General features: G+C 42.6%; 1 protein-coding gene across 1 annotated transcript in view; it reads left to right on the forward strand.

Moving 5' to 3' along the window:
• The window catches only part of LNX2 (ligand of numb-protein X 2), a 145092-nt gene that overhangs the window by 85803 nt on the left and 35626 nt on the right, over positions 1 to 23663 (forward strand). The window contains exons 2-3 of the mRNA XM_044286119.1: positions 335 to 822; positions 16479 to 16726. Coding sequence (XP_044142054.1) covers positions 422 to 822; positions 16479 to 16726 — 649 coding nt within the window. The 5' untranslated portion in view covers positions 335 to 421. The remainder of the gene's footprint in view (positions 1 to 334; positions 823 to 16478; positions 16727 to 23663) is intronic.

Raw genomic sequence — 23663 nt, forward strand, 5'->3', positions numbered from 1 at the left:
TAGTTCAGGGGATCCGAGGACAGGCAGATGTCTTACTAACAGATTGTCATGTGAATCTTTGACTTCACTAAGCCACTTTCCCTATTGCGGCTGCTTGGCTATGACTTAAGGGACTTAGAAACATCTGCTCTTGCCATATGCAGACACAAGCTGACGTTTCAAGTAAAAGACCTGTTTTGTTGCAATACTAGACACCCAGGCACCTAGAAGTCAACGCTCAACCTGTACATCATTACCATCATCATCATCAGTAGTCAGTTCCATGTTTTCAATTTTTTTTTCTTTTTGCAATAACCTGCATTGAAATAACATATTTTTTTTTCTATTATTTCAGGAAGACAAATGGCAGCATCTGCTCCCTATGTGGAATGCTGAGGACTGGAAGAAAGACTAGTTGTTGAGGTACTTTGGACTTTTCACAATGGGAACAGCGATGGAAGAACTAGTGGTGGTAGAGGATGATGCCTCATTGAACCCCTTGTGCTTTGACTGTGGTCAGCAGCACTGGACCAGAGAGAACCACCTTTACAATTACCTGAATGAAGTGGATGATGACCTGGTATGCCACATTTGCCTTCAACCATTATTACAGCCGCTGGATACCCCATGCGGCCACACGTTCTGCTACAAGTGCCTCAGAAACTTCTTACAGGAGAAGGATTTTTGTCCGCTGGACCGAAAGCGGCTGCACTTTAAACTGTGCAAGAAATCCAGTATCCTGGTGCACAAACTGCTGGACAAGCTTGTTGTCTCTTGCCCGTTTTCCAATGCTTGCAAGGACACCATGCAGCGCTGTGATGTGGAGGCCCATCTCAAAAACAGGTGAGGTTGCCACCATAGTTGAGGGGCTTGTAGAATAGGTTTCAGGTTTCTTCTTCAATGCTGTCTTGAAGTTGGAGCTTTAATAAATTTAAATATAACAATAACAAAGACAGGTGCACTCTGCGGTCTTACTAACCCTCATTCTGATGTAAAATTGAGAGATTAGCCAACAAGTCCTACTGTGATAAATTTAGTCATCAGTCCCACATTCTGGACCTAAACCAGGTCCTTGAGAAAGTATGTAGCTGATTGCTTTCATGCTTAGGTACAAGTTTGGGTGTCGTTGTTATGTACAAGTTTGTCGCCATTTTGGAGTCTTATGCCACTTTGCACGAGCTATACGCTGTAAATAAAATATGGCGTATTTGTTAAGTGTAGATTCTGCAAGTCTGCACAGATTTTACCATTCTAGGATGCCCTATATGTCCCAGATTTTTTATCCAATTTTTCACCCTTTGCTTTGGCTAATCCTCAGCAAAATCTGCTGTTGAATCCACATATAACACATAAGGGTGTGTTGAGCAAAATCCACATGCAGATCCTGCCACTGCTTTCATTATTTAGCATTACAAGGCAAGATCCAGATGAAATCTGATACATAAAGGGTCATAAAATATTCATTGACTTTTTACTGTTCAAGTAAATGGAGCTTCCTAAAATCTGCAACAATATTGCAAGTTCTCATCATACACTAATAGGTATCATCCCTGGAGAAAATAATCTTTGCTAATTACACTGGAACATTTTAGAATGAATGAAAGTTATTTTCATCAATCTACAAATGTTACTGCTGTGATAAGGCACAGAACTGATTTCTGAATACCAGTTTTGTCCATCGTGCAGGGACATAGTCCACCAGTATGGGATTGTATGCAGTTGTTTCCTTTGATGCATTCGAGCTGTGACTGTAGAGCAAAGAAAAAGGTATTTGCGTCCGCCATATATCTCCGCCAGATGTGCCGGTGAACGTCTTTCCCTCTGCCTAGTAATTTAGCCCCTCTAGTGCTCTTCTAATGATTACATAAGATCCTTCTGTATTCTCTGATTGCTTCTTTTTTTCTAAATGGCACATCATTTATTTATTTTATGCACTTATATAGCGCTACTATATTCCGTAGCACTTTACAGACGTTAGCAGCAAGCTCTCCCCAATGGGGCTCACAATCTAAATTCCCTATCAGTATGTCTTTGGAGTGTGGGAGAAAACGGGAGGAAACCCACGCAAACACAGGAAGAACATACAAACTCCATGCAGATGTTGTCCTTGGTTGGATTCAAACCTAGGACCCAGTGCTGAAGGGCACCAGTGCTAACCACTGAGCCACCGTGCTGCTCACATTATCCCTTCTTCCTGACAAAATTTCAATGTCCCTTCTCTCCCAGTTACAATTTGGATTGTCAAAGATACATATACAGTTGCAAGAAAAAGTATGTGAACCCTTTGGAATGATATGGATTTCTAAAATGGTCATAAAATGTGATCTGATCTTCATCTAAGTCACAACAATAGACAATCACAGTCTGCTTAAACTAATAACACACAAAGAATTAAATGTTACCATGTTTTTATTGAACACACCTTGTGAACATTCACAGTGCAGGTGGAAAAAGTATGTGAACCCTTGAATTTAATAACTTGTTGAACCTTCTTTTGGCAGCAATAACTTCAACCAAATGTTTCCTGTACTTGCAGATCAGACGTGCACAACGGTCAGGAGTAATTCTTGACCATTCCTCTTTACAGAACTGTTTCAGTTCAGCGATATTCTCAGGATGTCTGGTATAAATCGCTTTCTTGAGGTCATGCCACAGCATCTCAATCGGGTTACGGTCAGGACTCTGACTGGGCCACTCCAGAAGGTTTATTTTCTTCAGTTTAAGCCATTCTGTTGTTGATTTACTTCTATGCTTGGGGTCGTTGTCCTGTTGCAACACCCATCTTCTGTTGAGCTTCAGCTGGTGGACAGATGGCCTTAAGTTCTCCTGCAAAATTGTCTTGATAAACTTGGGAATTCATTTTTCCTTCGATGATAGCAATCCGTCCAGGCCCTGACGCAGCAAAGCAGCCCCAAACCATGATGCCCCCACCACCATACTTGGGATGAGGTTTTGGGATGTTGGTGTGCTGTGCCTCTTTTTCTCCACACATAGTGTTGTGTGTTTCTTCCAAACAACTCAACTTTGGTTTCATCTGTCCACAGAATATTTTGCCAGTGCTGCTGTGGAACATCCAGGTGCTCTTGTGCAAACTGTAAACGTGCAGCAATGTCTTTTTTGTACAGCAGTGGCTTCCTCTGTGGTATCCTCCCATGAAATCCATTCTTGTTTAGTGTTTTACGTATTGTAAATTCGCTAACAGGGATGTTAGCATATGCCAGAGACTTTTGTAAGTCTTTAGCTGACACTCTAGGATTCTTCTTCACATCATTGAGCAGTCTGCGCTGTGCTCTTGCAGTCATCTTTACAGGACGGCCACTCCTAGGGAGAGTAGCAGCCGTGCCTAACTTTCTCCATTTATAGACAATGTGTCTTACCTTGGACTGATGAACAGCAAGGCTTTTGGAGATACTTTTATAAGCCTTTTGAGCTTTATGCAAGTCAACAATTCTTAATCGTAGGTCTTCTGAGAGCTCTTTTGTGCGAGGCATCATTCATATCAGGCAATGCTTCTTGTGAAAAGCAAACCCAGAACTGGTGTGTGTTTTTTATAGGGCAGGGCAGCTGTAACCAACACCTCCAATCTCATCTCATTGATTGGACTCCAGTTGGCTGACACCTCACTCCAATTAGCTCTTGGAGATGTCATTAGTCTAGGGGTTCACATACTTTTTCCACCTGCACTGTGGATGTGTATATGGTGTGTTCAATAAAAACATGGTAACATTTAATTCTTTGTGTGTTATTAGTTTAAGCAGACTGTGATTGTCTATTGTTGTGACTTAGATGAAGATCAGATCACATTTTATGACCAATTTGTGCAGAAATCCATATCATTTCAAAGGGTTCACATACTTTTTATTGCAACTGTATACTGTATGTATCACAAACATAAATAGTACCAATATACCACACATATACATCACACCGCTATGCCAAACACATTGTACAACTGTGCAGCACACATGCCACTATACCAGACACACATACATCGTGCTGCTACTCAACACACATACAAAGTACCACTGTACCACACACATATACTATTTAGTACTGCTTTACTGCAATCCTATGTAGTACTGCTATGTGATACATATGTAATTGTTGCCCCAATTACACAAACTTGTTTCTTCTGCACATCCTAGCAGTGGAAAGTTACCTAATGTTTCCTGTTAAAATTACGTCCTTTCCTCTCCTGTCAGTCCCCACAGAGCTGCTGCTTGGATAAAGTTACAACAGCTGGTAAGAAGCTCCAGCTGTTGTAACTCTCTTCAATGCAGACAGAGGAGGGTGGGTGAAGACCGATAACCACACCCTGCGCTCCGCTCCAACTCTCTACCTGACTGCACGCAGGTGGACTGCCAAATGGAGCTGTCCCTATATAGGGTGGTGCGTTTAGGTAATAGATCTCTTTAAAACCAATTTTCCTTTCTCAAAATAATTTTTATGATTAGGTTTGGAAAACTCATCATGTGAAACGCAGAGAAGAGTCATTCGTTGCCAAGTTCTCGTTATATGGTTACTGCTAACCAGAAGTCACACATTTCCTGCATTCTTTCCTCATTCTCTTACCTTTCCTCACTCAGATTTTTTCCTCCTGCGGTCTATTACTTTTGCTTGGAGACGAACAGTTTGACAGTTATTTTTGGAATCAATTACAAGTGTTAACACTTTGTGCTACAACCTCCCAATTTCATCACCTTTAATTTATTTTCCTACAACTTATGGTCATTACAGACTAGAACTGCGATGGCGTGTAAAATGACCCCACAGTGCACAGGTGTGTTCAAGACCAGATTAAAATTCACTTTTAATCCAATGTATTTTACTAATCTGCTTTTATTTGCAATGTTCAAACATTTCTAGCACTTTTACTTTACTTCTAAATGATTACTATAACAAGATTACTTTTTGGAGAAACAGGAAATCCATGAGAGCATTTTTGGGTGATATAATGCAAAATATAGTTCTATCTCATTGCTAACCACAGATTTTTGCTTTCTCAGTCTAGTTTGCAGTATTTCTTTTACTTACATAGTGCCAACATATTCCGCAGCGCTATAGAGACAGTATCATCATTCATTCTCCTCAATGCTCACAGTTAGCTCACAATCTAAGTTCTCTATCAGTATGTCATTGCAGTGTGGGAGGAAACCGGAGAACCCGGAGGAAACCCACGCAAACACGGGGAGAACATACAAACTCCAGATGTAGTCCTTGGTCGGATTTGAACATAGGACCGGTACTGTAAGGCGCCAGTGCTAACCACTCAGCCACCATGCTGCCCATTAACTATATTTTATTATACATAGATGCAACCAGTTGTTTGTTCCATATTGCCCATAGACACAGTGCTAGGCTATTTGCAGCCTTGTGCAACCTTTTTAGACCTACCTTTTGACCTGCTCTTACACTATGGGCTCTTTCACACGAGCAGATGCTGTGCGGGTAATCCACTGTGTGAAAGAGAGCCAAGCCGCGCTCTGGACAGCAGAGACATGGAGCAGTAACATGATTTATAATGCTCCGTGCCTCTGTGAACTTTTTACTACAAAATCACGGTGACAACTTTATCTCACTGTGATTTTGTAGTAAAAAGATCACAGAGAGGCAAAGAGCATTATCAATCATGTTAATGCTCCGTGTCTCTGCTGTCCAGAGCCCGGCTTGGCTCTCTTTCACGCAGTGGATTACCCGCATGGCATCTGCTTGTGTGAAAGAGCCCTATAAAAGTCTTCAGACCCTTTTGATTTTTTTCATATTTTGGTTTGTTGCGGCCTTGTGCAAAAAAAATAATCAAGTTTCCCCTCTCAGTCTGAACTTAATATCCCATAATAAGAAAGTGAAAACAGAATTGTAGATCTTTTGCTAATGTATTAAAAAGGAAAAACTAAAATTTTGCATGGACATAGATATTTTCCAGACCCCTTGCTATGACACTTGACATTTAGCTCTGGGGCCTTCCATTTCTCTTGATCATCTTTGAGATGTTTGTACACCTTGATTAAAGTCCACATGTGCTCAATTTAGTTGATTGGCCATGATTTGAAGATACTCAGCCCAGTGTATATAAGGTCTCAGAGCCAACAATGGATTTCAGAGCAAAAAACAAGCCATGAGGAAGAAAGAACTGCCTGTAGAGCTCAGAGGCACAGATCTGGAGAAGAGTACAAAGATTTTTGCTGTACTAAAAGCTCCCAAGAGCATAGTGGCCTCCATAATTCTTAAATGGAAGAGGTTTGGAACAACTAGGACTTGCCCTAGAGCTGGCCACCACACCAAACCAAAGTAATTGGATAAGAAGTGACTTGGTAAGAGAGGTGACCAAGAAACCAATGATCACTCTGGCTGAGCTCCAAAGATCCTGTGTGCAGATGGGAGAAACTTCCAGAAGCTCAACCATTACTGCAGCACTCCACCAATGTGAGCTTTGTGGCAGAGTGGCCAGAAAGTGGCCTCTCCTCGGTAAAAGACACATGGGGTTTGCAAAATAAAAAATAAAAAAACAAGCTCCTAAAGGATTCTCAGACTGTGAGGAACAAGATTCTCTGGTCTGATGAAACCAAGATTGGATTTTTTGGCCTCACTTCTAAGCGTTGTGTCTGGATGAAACCAGGCACAGCTGATCACCTACCCAATACCATCCCTACAGTGAAGCATGGTGGTGGCAGGAGTCCTGCACGTCAGCTTTTAGCTTAGCGAAGCAGGCACAGGTAGGAGCATCTGGCATCTAAGTAATTATTCTATTGTGGACGGAACTGACCAGGATTGGGCCTTGTTGTGATGACTAATAAGAGGCAGCTCTTGAGCCACCAGATTTTCGACATGAACAGAATCAAACTCGGCTGCCTCCCAGTAATACCTTATGGAGCTGAAGGTATCCAACATCAAGCCAATACAGGTGAAACTCGAAAAATTAGAATATCGTGCAAAGTTCATTTATTTCAGTAATGCAACTTAAAAGGTGAAACTAACATGAGACTCATTACATGCAAAGCGAGATATCTCAAGCCTTTATTTAGTATAATTTGGATGATTATGGCTTACAGCTTATGAAAACCCCAAAGTCACAATTTTGAGGTCCCCTTTGCTCAGGGGGTATGGATTAATTATATGACTAGAGTACGACACTTTGAGCCTAGAATATTGAACCTTTTCACAAAATTCTAATTTTAAGCTACATTTATGCAATTCCTTTTAATTTGCATTACTGAAATAAATGGACTTTTGCACGATATTCTCATTTTTCGAGTTTCACCTGTATAGCAAAGCCTGTAGATAGATGTGGTGCCGATAAGAACGTTGACATCTATGGTTAATATGGTTGGAGAGTAGGTCACCCTGAAAGGCATCTGAATGTCTATAGCACAGAGTCTATTTGTGCGGTTTCTATTTGTGCATTTAGCACAGCAGCACATAATGTATGTATCCCCGCCGTTTTCTGTCCTGTCAGCAGCTCTTTGTAGCAGTGCTTGTAGTGTTCTGTATGAGAATAGCATTAATACTGAGAAGACGCAGGCAGCCGCTCGCAGTACTGTGCCCGGATACTGCACTTCTAAAATATTTTGTATCAATGTATTTAGAGTTACCACCTTTGTAATAGAACTGACGTAGTGACATGATCTCTGTACTACTGCGCAAGCGAGTGCGGTAGGACAGCAGCGGGAATTGATTTGCAGCACACAGCACCATTCACTGTACACAACCTTCTGTGCAACGTGCGGATCTCGATCTCCATTTTAGTCACGGAATGACAGAATTCCCCAGTTACCTGTTATTATATTCCTATTACGAGCAGCGCATTGTTACAGGTTGCTTAAAATGTCTTCTAATAACTGCAAATCCCAGAGAAAGTCATTGTAAAGAACTGAGTAAGCAATTATACCATCTCAGACACTCCTCTACCCCCCCTTAGCTTCTTCTACAATCTCATCCGTGAGATCAGCGCTCAGGGACCAAATTGCCGGACTAAATTACAGATCAGCACAACTGCCTATTAGGTTGGAGAGTATTTGATCTTTTTTTTAAATCTAGAACCGCTTTATCGGCAGTACAGAGAGTAGCAGAGCTGAATAGGTCGACTGCAGAGGTGTAAAACATTCAGCTAAAATGGGTTGAATAACCCGTATCAGGTTGTGGGACTGTGAGTCCTCATCCTGCTCTCCTGGGGACATGCATGACATGTCAACCATTCAAGACCATGACTGCTATGGGGCTCTTCAAGTTGGCCCAGCTGGGATTAGCCCCATCACCTTTGACACTGGAAGAGGAAAACCTGTCAGGACTTCCATCCTTGATAGCAAATCCCAGTTTGATCATTTCTTTGGATCCCCTTTGCTTCTATATACACCACTGGGAGTCAATTGACATGCAGTGATATTGGATATTGCCTAAAGGTCCCTTTGTGTGGGACGAAGCGTTCCTTCCTAACAATCTACTAAACGCTAGTAGATAGGGCTGCAGCTATCGACTATTTTTGTAATTGAGTATTCTACCGATTAATCCAACAATTAATCGAGTACTCTAATAACAAAAAACAAATTAAAAGAACATTTTCCTTTACAATTTTCCTGGACTAAGGTGAGTTAAATTTTTTTTATATTTTTTTAACCCCTCCAGCGCTATTGTACTATGCATTCTGTATTCAGAAAGCTATTATTTTCCCTTATAACCATGTTATAAGGGAAAATAATACAATCTACAGAACATCAATCCCAAGCCCGAACTTCTGTGAAGAAATTCGGGTTTGAGTACCAAACATGCGCGATTATTTTCAACCGAGTCCAAAACGCATTACAATGTTTTGCACTCGCGCAGAAAAATCGCGGGTGTTCCCGTAACGCACCCGCACATTTTCCTGCAACGCCCGTGTGAAAGGGGCCTTAGGGCGCATGCACATGAACGTGTGCCGGCCGGGCAAATTGTTTGAATGGGGTCCGCGATACGCATCCGATGGTCCGCACCACAAAAAAGTGCACTACGTTTTTGAGGTGTAGAGGCACGGAAAGAAACCCAACAGAAGCACTCTGTAGTGCTTCCGTGGGGTTCCGTGCCTCCATTCCGCACCGCACCTTCCGGATTACAGACCTATTCAAGTGAATAGGTCTGCATTCGTGATGCGGTGCAAAAACTGCCAAGGCCTATATATTGTGGACCCGCTGTTTGCGGGCTGCAATACAAGCCCGGCCTTTCACACGAGCGAGTTTTCTGCGTGGGTGAAACGCGTGGCGTGAACGCATAGCACCCGCACTGAATCGTGACCCATTCATTTCAAAGGGTCTGTGTACATGAGTGTTTTTTTTTCACGCATCAGTTCTGTGTTGCATGAAAAACGCAGCATGTTCTATATTCAGCGTTTTTCACGCAGCCCTGGCCCCATAGAAGTGAATGGGGCTTCAGTGAAAAACGCATTGCATCCGGAAGCAAGTGCGAATGCAATGCGTTTTTCACTGATGGTTGCTAAGAGATGTTGTTTGTAAAGCTTCAGTTTTTTATCATGTGTGTGAAAAACGCATCAAAACGCATTGCACAAGCGTGAAAAAAACTGAACGCAATCGCAGACAAAACTGACTGAACTTGCTTGCAAAATGGTGCGAGTTTCACTGAACGCATCCGGACCTAATCCGTCACGCTCGTGTGAAAGGGGCCTTAGGCCTCATGCACACAACCATGCCGTTTTTTGCGGTCCGCAAATCGCGGATCTGCAAAAAATGGAAGCCGCCCGTGTTGCCTTCCGCAATTTGCGGAACAGCCACTGGCAATATAAATGCCTATTCTTGTCCGCATAGCGCGGACAAGAATAGGACATGTTATATTTTTTTTGCGGGGCCGCGGATGCTGTCCGATTCTTTAGAGGACCCATTGAAGTAAATGGGTCCGCATCGTGTGCATGAGGCCTAATACTGTGAAAAATGACAGTATAAATTTACCTGCAGTGCAGATTTTATCCCCACAGAATGTCAATTTATGCTGTAGATTTCCACCACACATTCCACTCTTGTATAGGGTGAAATCCACAACAAATCCGCAGCAAGTGCATATAAGGTTACTTTCACTCTGGCGTTTTGGCTTTCCGTTTGTGAAATCCGTTCAGGGCTCTCACACGCGGTCCAAAACGGATCAGTTTTGCCCTAATGCATTCTGAATGGAAAAGGATCCGCTTAGAATGCATCAGTTTGCCTCCGTTCCGTCTCCTTTCCGCTTTGGAGACAAACACCAAACGCTGCTTGCAGTCTGATGAAACTGAGCCAAACGGATCCGTCCTGGCACACAATGTAAGTCAATGGGGATGGATCCGTTTTCTCTGACACAATATGTTAAAGATAATACAACCGTATCAATTTTATACGGAACAACGAATCGGTGAAAAACAGACCGCAAAACAACAGCGGTCGTGTGCATGAGCCCTAACACTGTACATGCAGATTTTGGTGTGGAAAACATGGCCAAATCCATATGGAAAATCAGCTTTTATGGCCTCAAAATGTTTTTTTGTACGTAGATTGTGTAGCTCAGGATTAGGGCTCATGCACATAACCATATTTAGCATTTTTTGCGCATTGCACACGGATTCAGTTCATTTCTATGGGTTCGCAAAACAAAAAAAAGGACAGTACACGGATCTCATCCGAGTGCTGTCCGCCTCCGTGTGTCCTGCAAATGATAGAACATAACCTATTTTTGTCCGTGCTGTAGACGAGAATATTCATTTCTAGGGATGTGAATGAGAAAAATGCGGATTGCACATGGAAGGTATCTGTATTTTGCAGACCACAATATAGACACAGGCATGTTCATGAAACCTTACCTGAAGTCCTTTGGGAAAATAGTGCCTTGTAAAAGTATTCACCCCCCTTGACTTTTTTCGTATTTTGGTGCCTCACGACCTGGAATTAACATGGATCGTTTGAGGATTTGCATCATGTAATTTACAGAACATGCCCACAACTTTGAAGATGTTTGTTTTTTATTGTGAAGCAAACATCAAATAGGACAAAATAACAGAAAAAGTCAATGTGCATAACTATTCACCCCCCTAAAGTCAATACTTTGTAGAGCCACCTTTTGCAGCAATCACAGCTCTAAGTCGCTTCGGATATGTCTCTATGAGCTTGCCACTTCTTACCACTGGGAGTTTTGCCCATTTCTCCTTGTAAAACTGCTCCAGCTCCTTCAGGTTGGATGGTTTGCGCTTGTGAACAGCAATCTTTAAGTCTGACCACAGATTTTCTATTGGATTGAGATCTGGGCTGTGACTCGGCCATTCCAACACATTTACATGTTTCCCCTTAAACCCCTCAAGTGTTGCTTTAGCCGTGTGTTTGGGGTCATTGTCCGGCTGGAAGGTGGACCTCCGTCCTAGCCTCAAATCACGCACAGAGTGGGACAGGTTTTGCTAAAGAATGTCCCTGTATTTAGCACCATCCATCTTTCCCTCAACTCTGACCAGTTTCCCAGTCCCATCCCCCCAGCATGATGCTGCCACCACCATGTCTCACTGTGGGGATGGTGTTCTTCGGGTGATGTGATGGGTTTGCGCCAGACATAGCGTTTTCTTTGATGGCTGAAAAGTTAAATATTAGTCTCCTCAGACCAGAGCACCTTCCACCATACATTTTGGGAGTCTCCCACATGCCTTTTCGCAAACTCACAACTTACCTTTTTGTTTTTAGCTGAAAGTAATGGCTTTCTTGCGGCTACTCTGCCATAAAATCCAACTCTATGGAGCGTACGGCTCATTGTCGTCCTATGTACAGATACTCCAGTCTCTGCTGTGGAACTCTGCAGCTCCTCCAGGGTTACCTTAGGTCTCTGTGCTGCCTCTCAGATTAATGCCCTCCTTGCCCGGTCCATGAGTTTTGGTGGGCTGCCGTCTCTGTTGTGCCATGTTCTTTCCATTTGGTTATGATAGATTTGATGGTGCTCCTGGAGATCATCAAAGGTTTGGATATTTTTTTATAACCTAACCCTGACTTGTACTTCTCAACAACATTGTCCCTTACTTGTTTGGAGAGTTCCTTGGTCTTCATGGCAGCGTTTGGTTAGTGATGCCTCTTGCTTAGGTGTTGCAGCCTCTGGGACCTATCAAAAAAGGTGTGTATATGTAATGACAGGTCATGTGACACTTAGATTGCACACAGGTGACATCATGTCACTAATTATGTGACTTCTGAAGGTAATTGGTTGCACCAGAGCTTTTTATGGGCTTCCTAACGAAGGAGGTGAATACATACGCACATGCCAATTTTCTGTTTTCTATTTCTAAACAATAGTTTTATTTATATATTTTTCTCATTTCACTTCACCAACTTAGACTATTGTGTTCTGATCCATTACATAAAATTCAGATTAACAAAACATTGAACTTAAAGGGGTATTATCATCTTAATGATCACTGTTAAATCTGTTAATGATTTAACAGTGATAATTTTTCTAAATATATTTTATTAACAAATCCCCACCCCTTAGAAAAAAATAAACCTATACTTACCTGACTGTTGCCTTCCGTCTCCCCTGGTTACGGCCACCACTCTCCTCAGGAATCGCGGTGGCCGCGCGTGCGCAGACGTCTTCTTTTCTTCTCCCGGCCGGCCGCGCGCTGTACTGAACACGCACGCCGAGTCCGCGCATGCGCCCTGGTGACTTCTTCCAGGCAAGTATACTATACTGGCCATGAAGAAGTCACCAGGGCGCATGCGCGGACTCTGCGTGCGCGTTCAGTACAGCGCGCGGCCCGGCCGGGAGAAGACATCAATCAAGATGGAGCCCACCCCCTGCCGAGTGCCGAAACCAGGAAGTGGACGGCGCGCCGGGAGCAGGTAGGTATAACCTGCGTGTTAAGAAAACCTCTTTAAGTCTGTAATGTAGCAAAATGCAAAAAAGGCAAGGGGGTGAATACTTTTGCAAGGCACTGTATATAATGAGTTGGTTGGGATATATTCACATATTGCAGACATTTCTGCAACTGCCCCATTCATCTTAAGAGGCCATGCACACGCTGCACAATCAACCTCCTTTAAATGTATGGAGATAATTTCTGCATCAAATATATGTGACATGTGAATATATCCCTATGTGCTAAACTCAGCTCTGCTGCATTGACAAGCCTGGCTCTGCTACAGCTGTGTACGTGGCTGATGTTTTAAGTACGATTATATAACAGTTGTCAACTCTGTATGCAATAACGGTCATATCCAGATTGTAATATAATGAGACAAGCATTCTCCATCCGGAATGTGATTGAAGTATAGTAAATCATCTAATCCTTCCAACACAATAAAACATGTCAGATTGTGGGGTTACATAACACGGGACAATGTACTGGTTTATCTCAGGATTATGTAATCACCTCCCGGTGCCAGCACAGGGGTCCGGATTATCAGCCTAATTGGTAGGAGGGGGTTAGTAATTATTATGGCCTATTCAGAAAGACCACTGAAAAAAAAAGAATTGTGCTTATTATAGCGGCTTCTCTCTGTCCCTCAGCTCCAAAATGTGGCCACAAATAAGATCATGGTGGAATGAGATGAATCTATTTAAAAATTCTGAATCAGTAGATTGTTCTGCGAGTGCTTTGGAAATGGGACGAACATCGAGCTTGGTACAATGGAACAGACAAAAATTGGTTGACTGCAGAGGTGTAAAACATTCAGCTAAAATGGGTTGAATAACCCGTATCAGGTTGTGGGACTGTGAGTCCTCATCCTGCTCTCCTGAGGACATGCATGACATGTCAACCATTCAAGACCATGACTGCTATGGGGCTCTTCAAGTTGGCCCAGCTGGGATTAGCCCCATCATCCTTTGACACTGGAAGAGGAAAACCTGTCAGGACTTCCATCCTTGATAGCAAATCCCAGTTTGATCATTTCTTTGGATCCCCATTGCTTCTATATACACCACTGCACCCATGGGAGTCAATTGACATGCAGTGATTTCACTAAATGTTAGCACTCTTGCACGGAAGAGAAATGCACCTGATGTTGCTCTCCGGTAGTCTTTCGGTAACTGGTCCGTGTGAAAGAGTAAAGACCACTTTGGGCTCCAAAATTATGATTCCCAATAGTTATTTCCCTTCCTCTATCAAGAGTGTATGGGGGAACAAGAGCACCTAGTGGACTGGAAGGCTCGTAGAGGGTAGCTGCTTTTTGAATTTTGTGCTTCATCACAAACTAAATATATATAGTCTTGGATCACAAAGACCCAATCCTAGGCAGAAATTTTACTGGGGATACCTGGTAGGCATAAGGAGTCTTACAGGCCATGTGGTAATCCTCTGGAAAAAACGTATGCAAATCACCAGTTGGATGGTAGCTATCGTATAATTCAAGTAACATTTTTAAAACAAGTCTTGAGACATATGTTAGGGTCATAGCCAAGTCAGTACCTCAACTGACTAGGTGAGAGGTCTATGTTGGGGACTCGGTGGGTGCTATTTCTCTTTGTGTTCTCTTTGGATATTGTCTACAGGTCCCTTTGTGTGGGACAAAGCGTTCCTTCCCAACAATCTACTAAACGCTAGTAGATAGGGCTGCAGCTATCGGCTATTTTTGTAATTGAGTATTCTACCGATTAATCCAACGATTAATTGAGTACTCTAATAACAAAAAACAAATTAAAAGAAAATTTTCCTTTACAAAAACACATCAGCCCCCCCCCCCTTCCCAGTGCCATCAGGTTCCCCCTCCAGTGCCATCAGCTGCCCAGTCAGTGTCATCAGGCTTCCCCCAGTGCCATTAGCTGCCCACTCAGTGCCATCAGCTGCCCACTCAGCGCCATAAGCTTCCCACTCAGTGCCGTCATCTGAGGGTGGAAGCTGATGGCACTGGTGGAGAACCTCATGGCACTTGGGGGGGGGGGGGGCAGCTGATGGCTAATACCATCACTCTTCCCCATACTGTCTCATTATTTCCCAGCAGCAGATCGTGTTTGCACAGCACAAGCTGCCAGTGGGAAAACAATGATTTTTGTGCTGCACAAAAGATCCAATTACCCGATGTACGAGTTTCACTCGTTCATCGGGTACTCAGTGGTGCATTTACACCGCAAGATAATTACTAACCAGCATTACTAGTAACGCTCGGTAGCGATGATCTGTTCAATTGTCGGCCCGTGTAAAGGGCCCTTAATAGATATAAGGAGCCCTGTAGGCCATGCAACATGCCTCTGGGGAGAAAATATGGAAATTTGCTCTTTACAAAAAAAAAAAATAATAAAACTAGTGGTACCAGAGGCACAGCTTTTCTTTTATTTCATATGTGAAAAACTGTGTAAAATATGCTTGCTCATATTTAATCCTCTGGATAGGCAAAAGTTCGGATTATATGAGGATTGAAAGTCCCATGCAACCCGTTTCAGTTCAAGCCCATGCTCATACTGTGTTCCCATCTATAGACGCCGTGTGTGCTGGTCTACCTTTATTTGCTGTCTTCTTCTTGAAGTCCTTTATCCGTACAGCTTCATGTCTCCGGAGATTCACCAAGAAAGTTCCATCTCTTTTACTTGTTAGCTGAAGACTATGTGCACCTCAGAATTGCTCCTCAGAGACATTGATGCACCTGTAATCATGTAATGTAAGCTTTTGGGGTCATGGAGCTTCAATCACCTCTTAACAATGCTTCAGTAATAATAATAACTTAGTTCTCATTATAGATTCTGAAAGAAGAATTTTAAGCTTAAACTGGGAGAATCTGCTGGATTTGTATGAAAGAAAGGTTACGGGTCATATCTGAAGATTCGTGTAAGCTGTGCTTGCTCATTTTTTATTTTTATCCTCTGGATAGACGGAAGTGCGGATTTACTGTATGTGTTCAGAGAGGAAAGTAAAAATATAGATTCTGACAAAGCGGAAAATGAGATAAATGTACTTAAAATATGCAATTTCCATCTCATTCTCCTCAAGTCTATGGCTCCCAGAAGCTTTTCCTTATTTGTCTCGGAGACTTTTGATTGTTGTTGTTAATATTCTTTATCTTGAAGCTTTGATCTAGATTGGATTAGAATTATTGAACAAGCCTAGAATAGAGGCATTTTACTGTGACTAATTTAAGGGGGCACACACCATAGAGGCAAACCATACAACTGCTATAGGGTCCTTGAGGAAAGGGGGCAACCCTGATTGGTCCTATTCCTCTAGACATCCAAAGGAACTGCTTTGTTCACAAACAAGGGGTGAAGAAATGTCCCTAAAGTTATATAAAAGGTATGGAGAGGAAAACATACACCAGCCCCTACTGTTCTTGGTGGCAAAACCCAATATTCAAATTTTTGGGCCCATTTTGCTATGTATAACAATAGAATTATTATGTTGTTTTCTCAACATATCTTTACCCCATCAAAGACTTTGAGACAAAACCCCATGGATAGGGCATGCGGAGGTTTGAAAATCAAAGTATTGTACCCCAGAAAGGCATATCTCTTTGCCTCTCTTGTATGTAGTATTGTTGTATGTGTTTTAATAAATATTTGCATGGTTCTTAAAGGCTATCTTGTGTTTTTAGATGTCCAGGAGCATCTCACAGAAGACAAGTATTGGACCAGAAAAGAGCCAGCAAGCTGCAAATAGAGATTGAAGGAGAAAATGGCCCTGGTGTGATCGATCACCCAACTGCTGTATCTCCGGATGTAGACAAGGCAGGAACAGGACCTGCACTGCTAGAAAGAAATGTCACACCAACTGTGCTTCCCTTGTGGTCAGATGACCAGGGCTTTGATAACCCTGCCTTCGAAGAAAGCACCGTATCTGACAGTATGTATATTAAACTTAATGTGATCAAATTAGGGCTAGGGAAACAAATGTCAGGAGCCAGGTTGCACTTGCATAACAAAAATAAGGTAGACAAGGACAAAGTAATGGTAGGATCTAACCATCCATAAGGCACCGTTACTGTGGCACAATTGCACCCACAATAGCCAGAATTTCCACAGCGTGGCTCACATGCCTCTTTCATTTGGCTCATTTCCATCCAACCCATTGCCAAACAAGTGACATGGGTTGGCTAGACAGTCAAGGCCACTGGCCTGTGGCGTAACACACCTGATTCTTTCTGCCTTGACTTTTCCCACGTATGTGGACCTGGCTTAGGACTTCATGCACTTGACTGCATTTCAAATATGAGCATACCGAGGTTGTGGCATCCACCAGATGCTATATTTGTAGAGGTATCTGCCCCTAGAAGCCAGTCTAGTGAAGAATAGCTCTGTGCATATGGTGCCTGATGGAGCATTGTTTACCAGCACATGGAGTCCTGGACAGTCCTCTGTGTGCTTTTGAATAGACTCCGTGCTGTGTGTATGATGCCTTATGCTGGACTTTTATTGCACCTTTCAGGTTCTAACCTTGTTGAGAAAATATCAATAAGCTAACGGTGGCATTTACTTGTTATTTTACCCTAGACCCTGTAGGCCTATTCAGTAGTGTACTTTGTATTGTTTGTGTAGAAATCTCAGCAGTTGCTATTGCACGGTAATTGCATTTCCCCCATCTTTCAATCAGTAAAGCCTTGTAGAAGTCAAGGTCGGGTCTTTGTTCTTTGCCTTCCTGTTTTTATATTGTGTCTAACAACTATGTTATATTTACCTAACTGCCAATAATTCTTCACCCATCTAATAAATCCCATGCAGAAATGAATCTAAAAGTCAATTACAAGCATGAAGAAAAATAGGCTCCCTCTTGAGGAGAATGCATTACAAATTATCCTAATAATTTACCATTGTCAGAGGCTGGCAAAAAATATTACTGTGAGAAATATGAAACGTAACAGTTCAGTGTTTTCTGCTTCTGAAAGATGTGAGTGAGAGCTATGACCAAACATGATCCATGACTGGAGCCATCTATTGATGTCACTAGACAGATGGCGCATCCCCGGAATCAGCTAGTGATGTCACCAGACAGATGACACATCACTGGAATCAGGTAGTGATGTCACTAGACAGATGACACATCACTGGAATCAGCTAGGGATGTCACCAGAAAAATGATGCATCACTGGAATCAGCCAGTGATGTCATCAGACAGTTGATGCATTACTGTCACAAGACAGATAACAATGGCCAGAATCAGCTAATGATGTCACCAGACAGATGACGTATGAAAAGAATCAAGGTAGTGATGTCACCAGACAGATGACGCATGGCCAGAATCAGCTAATGATGTCACCAGATAGATGACACATCACTGGAATTGGCTAGTGATCTCACCAGACAGATGAGGCATCACTGGAGTCAACTGGTGATGTCACGATATAAATGACGCATCACTGGAATCAGTTATTTATGTCATCAGACAGATGAAGCATCACTGGAATCAGCTAGTGATGTCACCAGACAGATGACACATCATTGGAATCAACTAGTGATGTCACTAGACAGATGACTCATCACTGGAATCAGCTAGGGATGTCACCAGAAAAATGATGCATCACTGGAATCAGCCAGTGATGTCATCAGACAGTTGATGCATTACTGTCACAAGACAGATAACAATGGCCAGAATCAGCTAATGATGTCACCAGACAGATGACGTATGAAAAGAATCAAGGTAGTGATGTCACCAGACAGATGACGCATGGCCAGAATCAGCTAATGATGTCACCAGATAGATGACACATCACTGGAATTGGCTAGTGATGTCACCAGACAGATGAGGCATCACTGGAGTCAACTGGTGATGTCACGATATAAATGACGCATCACTGGAATCAGTTATTTATGTCATCAGACAGATGAAGCATCACTGGAATCAGCTAGTGATATCACCAGACAGAGACCCACCACTGGAGTCAACTGGTGATGTCACCAGAAAGATGACACATCACTTATATGCGCCAGTAATGTCACTAGACAAACGACACATCATTGGAATGAGCCAGTGAGGTCACCAGACAGCTGAAACATCACTGGAATCAGTTAGTTGTCACCAGACAGATGACACCTCACTTGAATTCGCAAGTGATGTCACCAGACAGATGACACCTCACTGGAATCAGCTAGTGATGTTACCAGAAAGATGAGACATCACTGGAATCGGCTAGTGATTTCACCAGACAGTTGATGCATTACTGTCACAAGACAGATAACAACGGCCAGAATCAGCTAGTGATGTCACCAGACAGATGACGTATGAAAAGAATCAGGTAGTGATGTCACCAGACAGATGACGCATGACCAGAATCAGCTAATGATTTCCCCAGACAGATGACACATCACTGGAATCAGTTAGTTATGTCACCAGACAGATGACACATCACTGGAATCAGCTAGGTGATGTCACCAGACAGATGACACATCATTGGAATCAGCTAGTGATGTCACCAGACAGATGAAACATCATTGGAATCAGCTAGTGATGTCACCAGACAGATGACACATCATTGGAATCAGCTAGTGATGTCACCAGACAGATGAAACATCACTGGAATCAGCTAGTGATGTCACCAGACAGATGACACATCATTGGAATCAGCTAGTGATGTCACCAGACAGATGACACATCATTGGAATCAGCTAGTGATGTCACCAGACAGATGAAACATCACTGGAATCAGCTAGTGATGTCACCAGACAGATGACACATCATTGGAATCAGCTAGTGATGTCACCAGACAGATGAAACATCATTGGAATCAGCTAGTGATGTCACCAGACAGATGACACATCACTGGAATCAGCTAGTGATGTCACCAGACAGATGACACATCATTGGAATCAGCTAGTGATTTCCCCAGAAGATTACACATCACTGGGATCAGCTAGTAATGTCACATGACAGATGAGACTGATGGAAATAGCTGAGCCACTTCTATAGAAATTAATGGAGGGAATCCACGCATACGCGGTGCACCCTCCTTCACTTTGCGGGCTCCTTTCAAAGACAGGTGTGGGTCCCAGAGGTGGAGTATGTCCCCAATGTCTGAGGTGAGACAACCTCTTTAACTAAATGTGCATTTTTTGTGTGAGATTTGGCACGGCTTGTTCTGATTTGTAACACAGATCACCCACTTAAACTGTGTATTAACACATCAGAAAGAGGTAATTTTTAAACTCAATATTTATAGAAAACATTTTTTTATATACATTTTGACTGTTTTTCTTTTTTATTTCGGCAGTACTTTAACATTGAAAATTAAATACAAATTATCTATCATCTGTAGCAGTCAGCACAAATGCTAAAACTCCTATATAGATAGGTAATCCATTGTCACTTTGCTGCTCTGTAATCCCCATTATAATAGTAGATGTAGAATTTGGATAATAGTGACAATAGCTCTAAGCCAAGATAAAGATCCCCACAGAAGAGCATTGCACTTATTAGTGTAATGTGTGATGGTCTATTTGAGACAATACAGGGGGGGCTCTCTCTGGTCACAGTGATGGTCTGCCTGAGAGAGTTGAGTGAGACTCTTTGCCATGCCAAAAGTCCAAACAAAAAGCCAGGACAGGAAGTAGAAGACATGGAGTGACTTCAGTGACTTTATTTAAAAAAAAAACATAGCATATTCACATACAAGTTGTTAGTAAACTGATGGAAGTGTCCCTTTAAGGTGGCAAATATGATTTATCTATTGAAGTGACATGTGTCTCTGTTTTCTTCAAATTCCTTCCTGCGAGACCAGATTCTGTCCTTGGCTCTAAATAAAATCAGCCATTACGTTAAAACCTCTGACAGGTGAGGTGAAAAACATTGATTATCTCTTGACAATGGCGTCTGTCAAGTGTTGGGAAATATTAGTTAGCAAGTGAAGAGTGGTTCTTGAAGTTGATGTGTTAGAAGCAGGAAAAATGGGCAAGCGCAAGAATGAGTGACTTTGAGAAGGGCCAAATCGTAATGGACAGACAACTGGATCAGAGCATCTCCAAAATGGCAGATCGTGTATGCAGTGGTTTGTACCATTGATCACGGGTCATGGTTGCCCAAGGCTCATTGATGTTTGTGGAGAGCAAAGGCTAGCCCATTTGGTCTTATCCCACTGTAGCACAAATTACTGAAAAAGTTAGTAGCACCTTCAGAGGTCTTGTGGAGTCCATGCCTTGACTAGTCAGAGTTGACTGCACAACAGTGACCTACACAATATTAGACACTAGTGTATAGTATATGGCTCTTATTCTATATAAATATTGAAAGGACATACCATATTTTTGTTGCTTTATAAGACTCACCTTTTCCCCAAAAAATAGTGTGTCTTATAAAGCAGCAATCTCCAAACACCGGGCCGCAGACCAGGGCTGGGCTGTGGATCATCTAGTCCTGGTCTGCGGGGAGCTCCGTTGTTGAGCGGCAGGGATGGGAACTATTGGTTCCTGTGCTCCACCATTTAGCCTCATAGGCTGAAGGCCGCCACCAGAGACCCGGCGTAGACCGCCTGTGCCGTAATGCAGGCAGCCAGGGCAGCAGCAGCAGGGTGGAAAAATGACAGCAGGAGTGAGGTGAGTATTTTGTTCTTTTTTTTTTTTTTTTTTGATTTATGGACACTACTGGGGGGTGGGTGCTATATATATTTATATATTTAAGAGACCACTACTGGGGAGGGGGGGCTATATTTAAAGAGGAGACATCATCTGTCTTGATCTGTGCAGGACGGAGAAAAAAAGGAAAGAGGATGACTCCAGCCAGAGGAGATATCATCTGTAAGTGGGGGCCTAAACGGGATTATTAATGACTGGGTCATGGTCTAGCGGTATTATCAAGTGTTATTATTGGCAGTGTTGGCTATATTGTGTATTTTATGTGCGTGATTAACCTCTGCTCCACCAACCGTTGAAACCGCCCCAGGTCACAGTGCAGCACAGTGGCGGCAGAAGAACAGTAAGCGGGGAGTACAGTGTTTTATTTATTTTAATGTCTGATCTGAGGTCTGATGAAGATTAGTGGTCTTTGAAGCCTGAATAATATTGGGGGCCTGATCTGAGTTCTGATAACGATTGGGGGGGTCTGATTGGGAAGTCTGATCTGAGGTCTGATGAAGACTTGGGGTCTAATCTGAGGTCTGATGAAGATTGGGGGTCTAATCTGAGGTCGGATGAAGATTGGGGGTCTGATGAAAATATTTTTCTTATTTTCCTCCTCTAAAACTCAGGTGTATCTTATGATCAGATACGTCTTTAGAAAAATATGTATGTACCACAGAAACAGTCTCTGCAACTGCCCTTCGAGAGGGATGGCTCAGCCCTGTAGCTGGATTGGTGCCTGAACAGAATTGGAGTGGCACACAGTTCTCCATTTCTGTAGGACGTTACATATTTTATCACTTATAAATCTTTCACAGATTATATAGATTTTTAAAAAATGAGCATGCGTGAAATGCAGAGATTATTCTTCCAGGGAGTAATTAATCTCTTCTTTCATGGAGTTATTAATCTCATGTTCTAAGTCAGAGATGTATCATGAGTGTGTGTGTGTGTATATATATAGTATACCTCCCTCTGCATGTTTTTTTTTTTTCATTAGTGTAGGAATCAATTCTGATTTCTGATGTACCATCCAAGAAATCATATATACCCTACAGTGCTCTCACTGCCTCTGCAATCTACGATTCCTCTTGGCTCTATTCAATTTTATATATTGCTAATAAATTATACTGTCCTTATGTTTCTGGGGAGTCATTAGTTGCTTTCCTGGAATGTACTCCATAAACTTGCTGTCTAATCAATAATTGGGCTGATTCAGTATATTTTCTCAGAAAAGGAAAAATCTCTGTAATTAGGTGAAACATTCATTTATTTTACACTTTCAGTCTCTACTAAAATTCTCAACCTTATGAGCCAGTGATATATTACCGAAACAGTAGCTTCAAGAGGTTTTCCAGGATTTGTGAAAAACTACAAGCATTCCACAGACCTGTGGAAGAAAGATGGTTTTGTTAATCTTACCCATCTGCTGCGCTGCCCAGTCCACCGTTTCCTCTGCGCTTGCACAGGCTGCAGCTGAACAGGAAGAGACTTGCACACATCCGGTAAGGGCCCAAGCGGAATAGCTCACCGGCTGTGCAAGTGAAGCGGGAACAGTGGCAAGGGCAGAGCAGCGGATGGGTGAGATTAAAGGGGTTCTCTGTGAAATGATAATGAGGTCCTATCATCAAGATAGGTCGTCATTATTACATCAGTAAGCACAGCGGCGTACATTGTATAGCGGCCGTGCTTGGTATTGCAGGACAGCCCCATTGACTTGATCTGCAGCTGGGCCATGTGACCAATGTATGGTGACATATATAATGTTCACCGGTCGGCACTGCAATGTAATGGCGTGGCGGTGCACGTGTCCGTGGACTGGCGTCCCAGAAAACAGCAATGTAGAAAGTGCCGGTCCTTTCTACATCAATGTATAGTGACGTCACATGGCCTGGCAAGAGGCCGCGTTGATAATGGAGTGCCCGGCCTCTTCTAACAGGTGATCACTGGTGGTCCCAGGTGTTGGGCCCCCTCTGATCTGATATTGATGACCTATCCTGAGGATAGGTCATCAATATTAATTCCCGGATAACCCCTTTAATGAAACAATCTTTGTTCCACAGGTCCGCGGAGTGCTTGTATATTTTTATAGAGCCTGGAGAACCCCTTTCTGCTTTGACAGTTTCCACATACGGTAGATATAATCTACATAAGTGGTTGAACAGCTTTGTAAATACATTGCATTACAACCTGTGATATGATTCAGAGCTACATTCACAATTCTGCAGGCTTCAGAGCTG

This window comes from Bufo gargarizans, chromosome 3, assembly GCF_014858855.1.
Source record: "Bufo gargarizans isolate SCDJY-AF-19 chromosome 3, ASM1485885v1, whole genome shotgun sequence".
Classification (NCBI taxonomy): domain Eukaryota; kingdom Metazoa; phylum Chordata; class Amphibia; order Anura; family Bufonidae; genus Bufo; species Bufo gargarizans.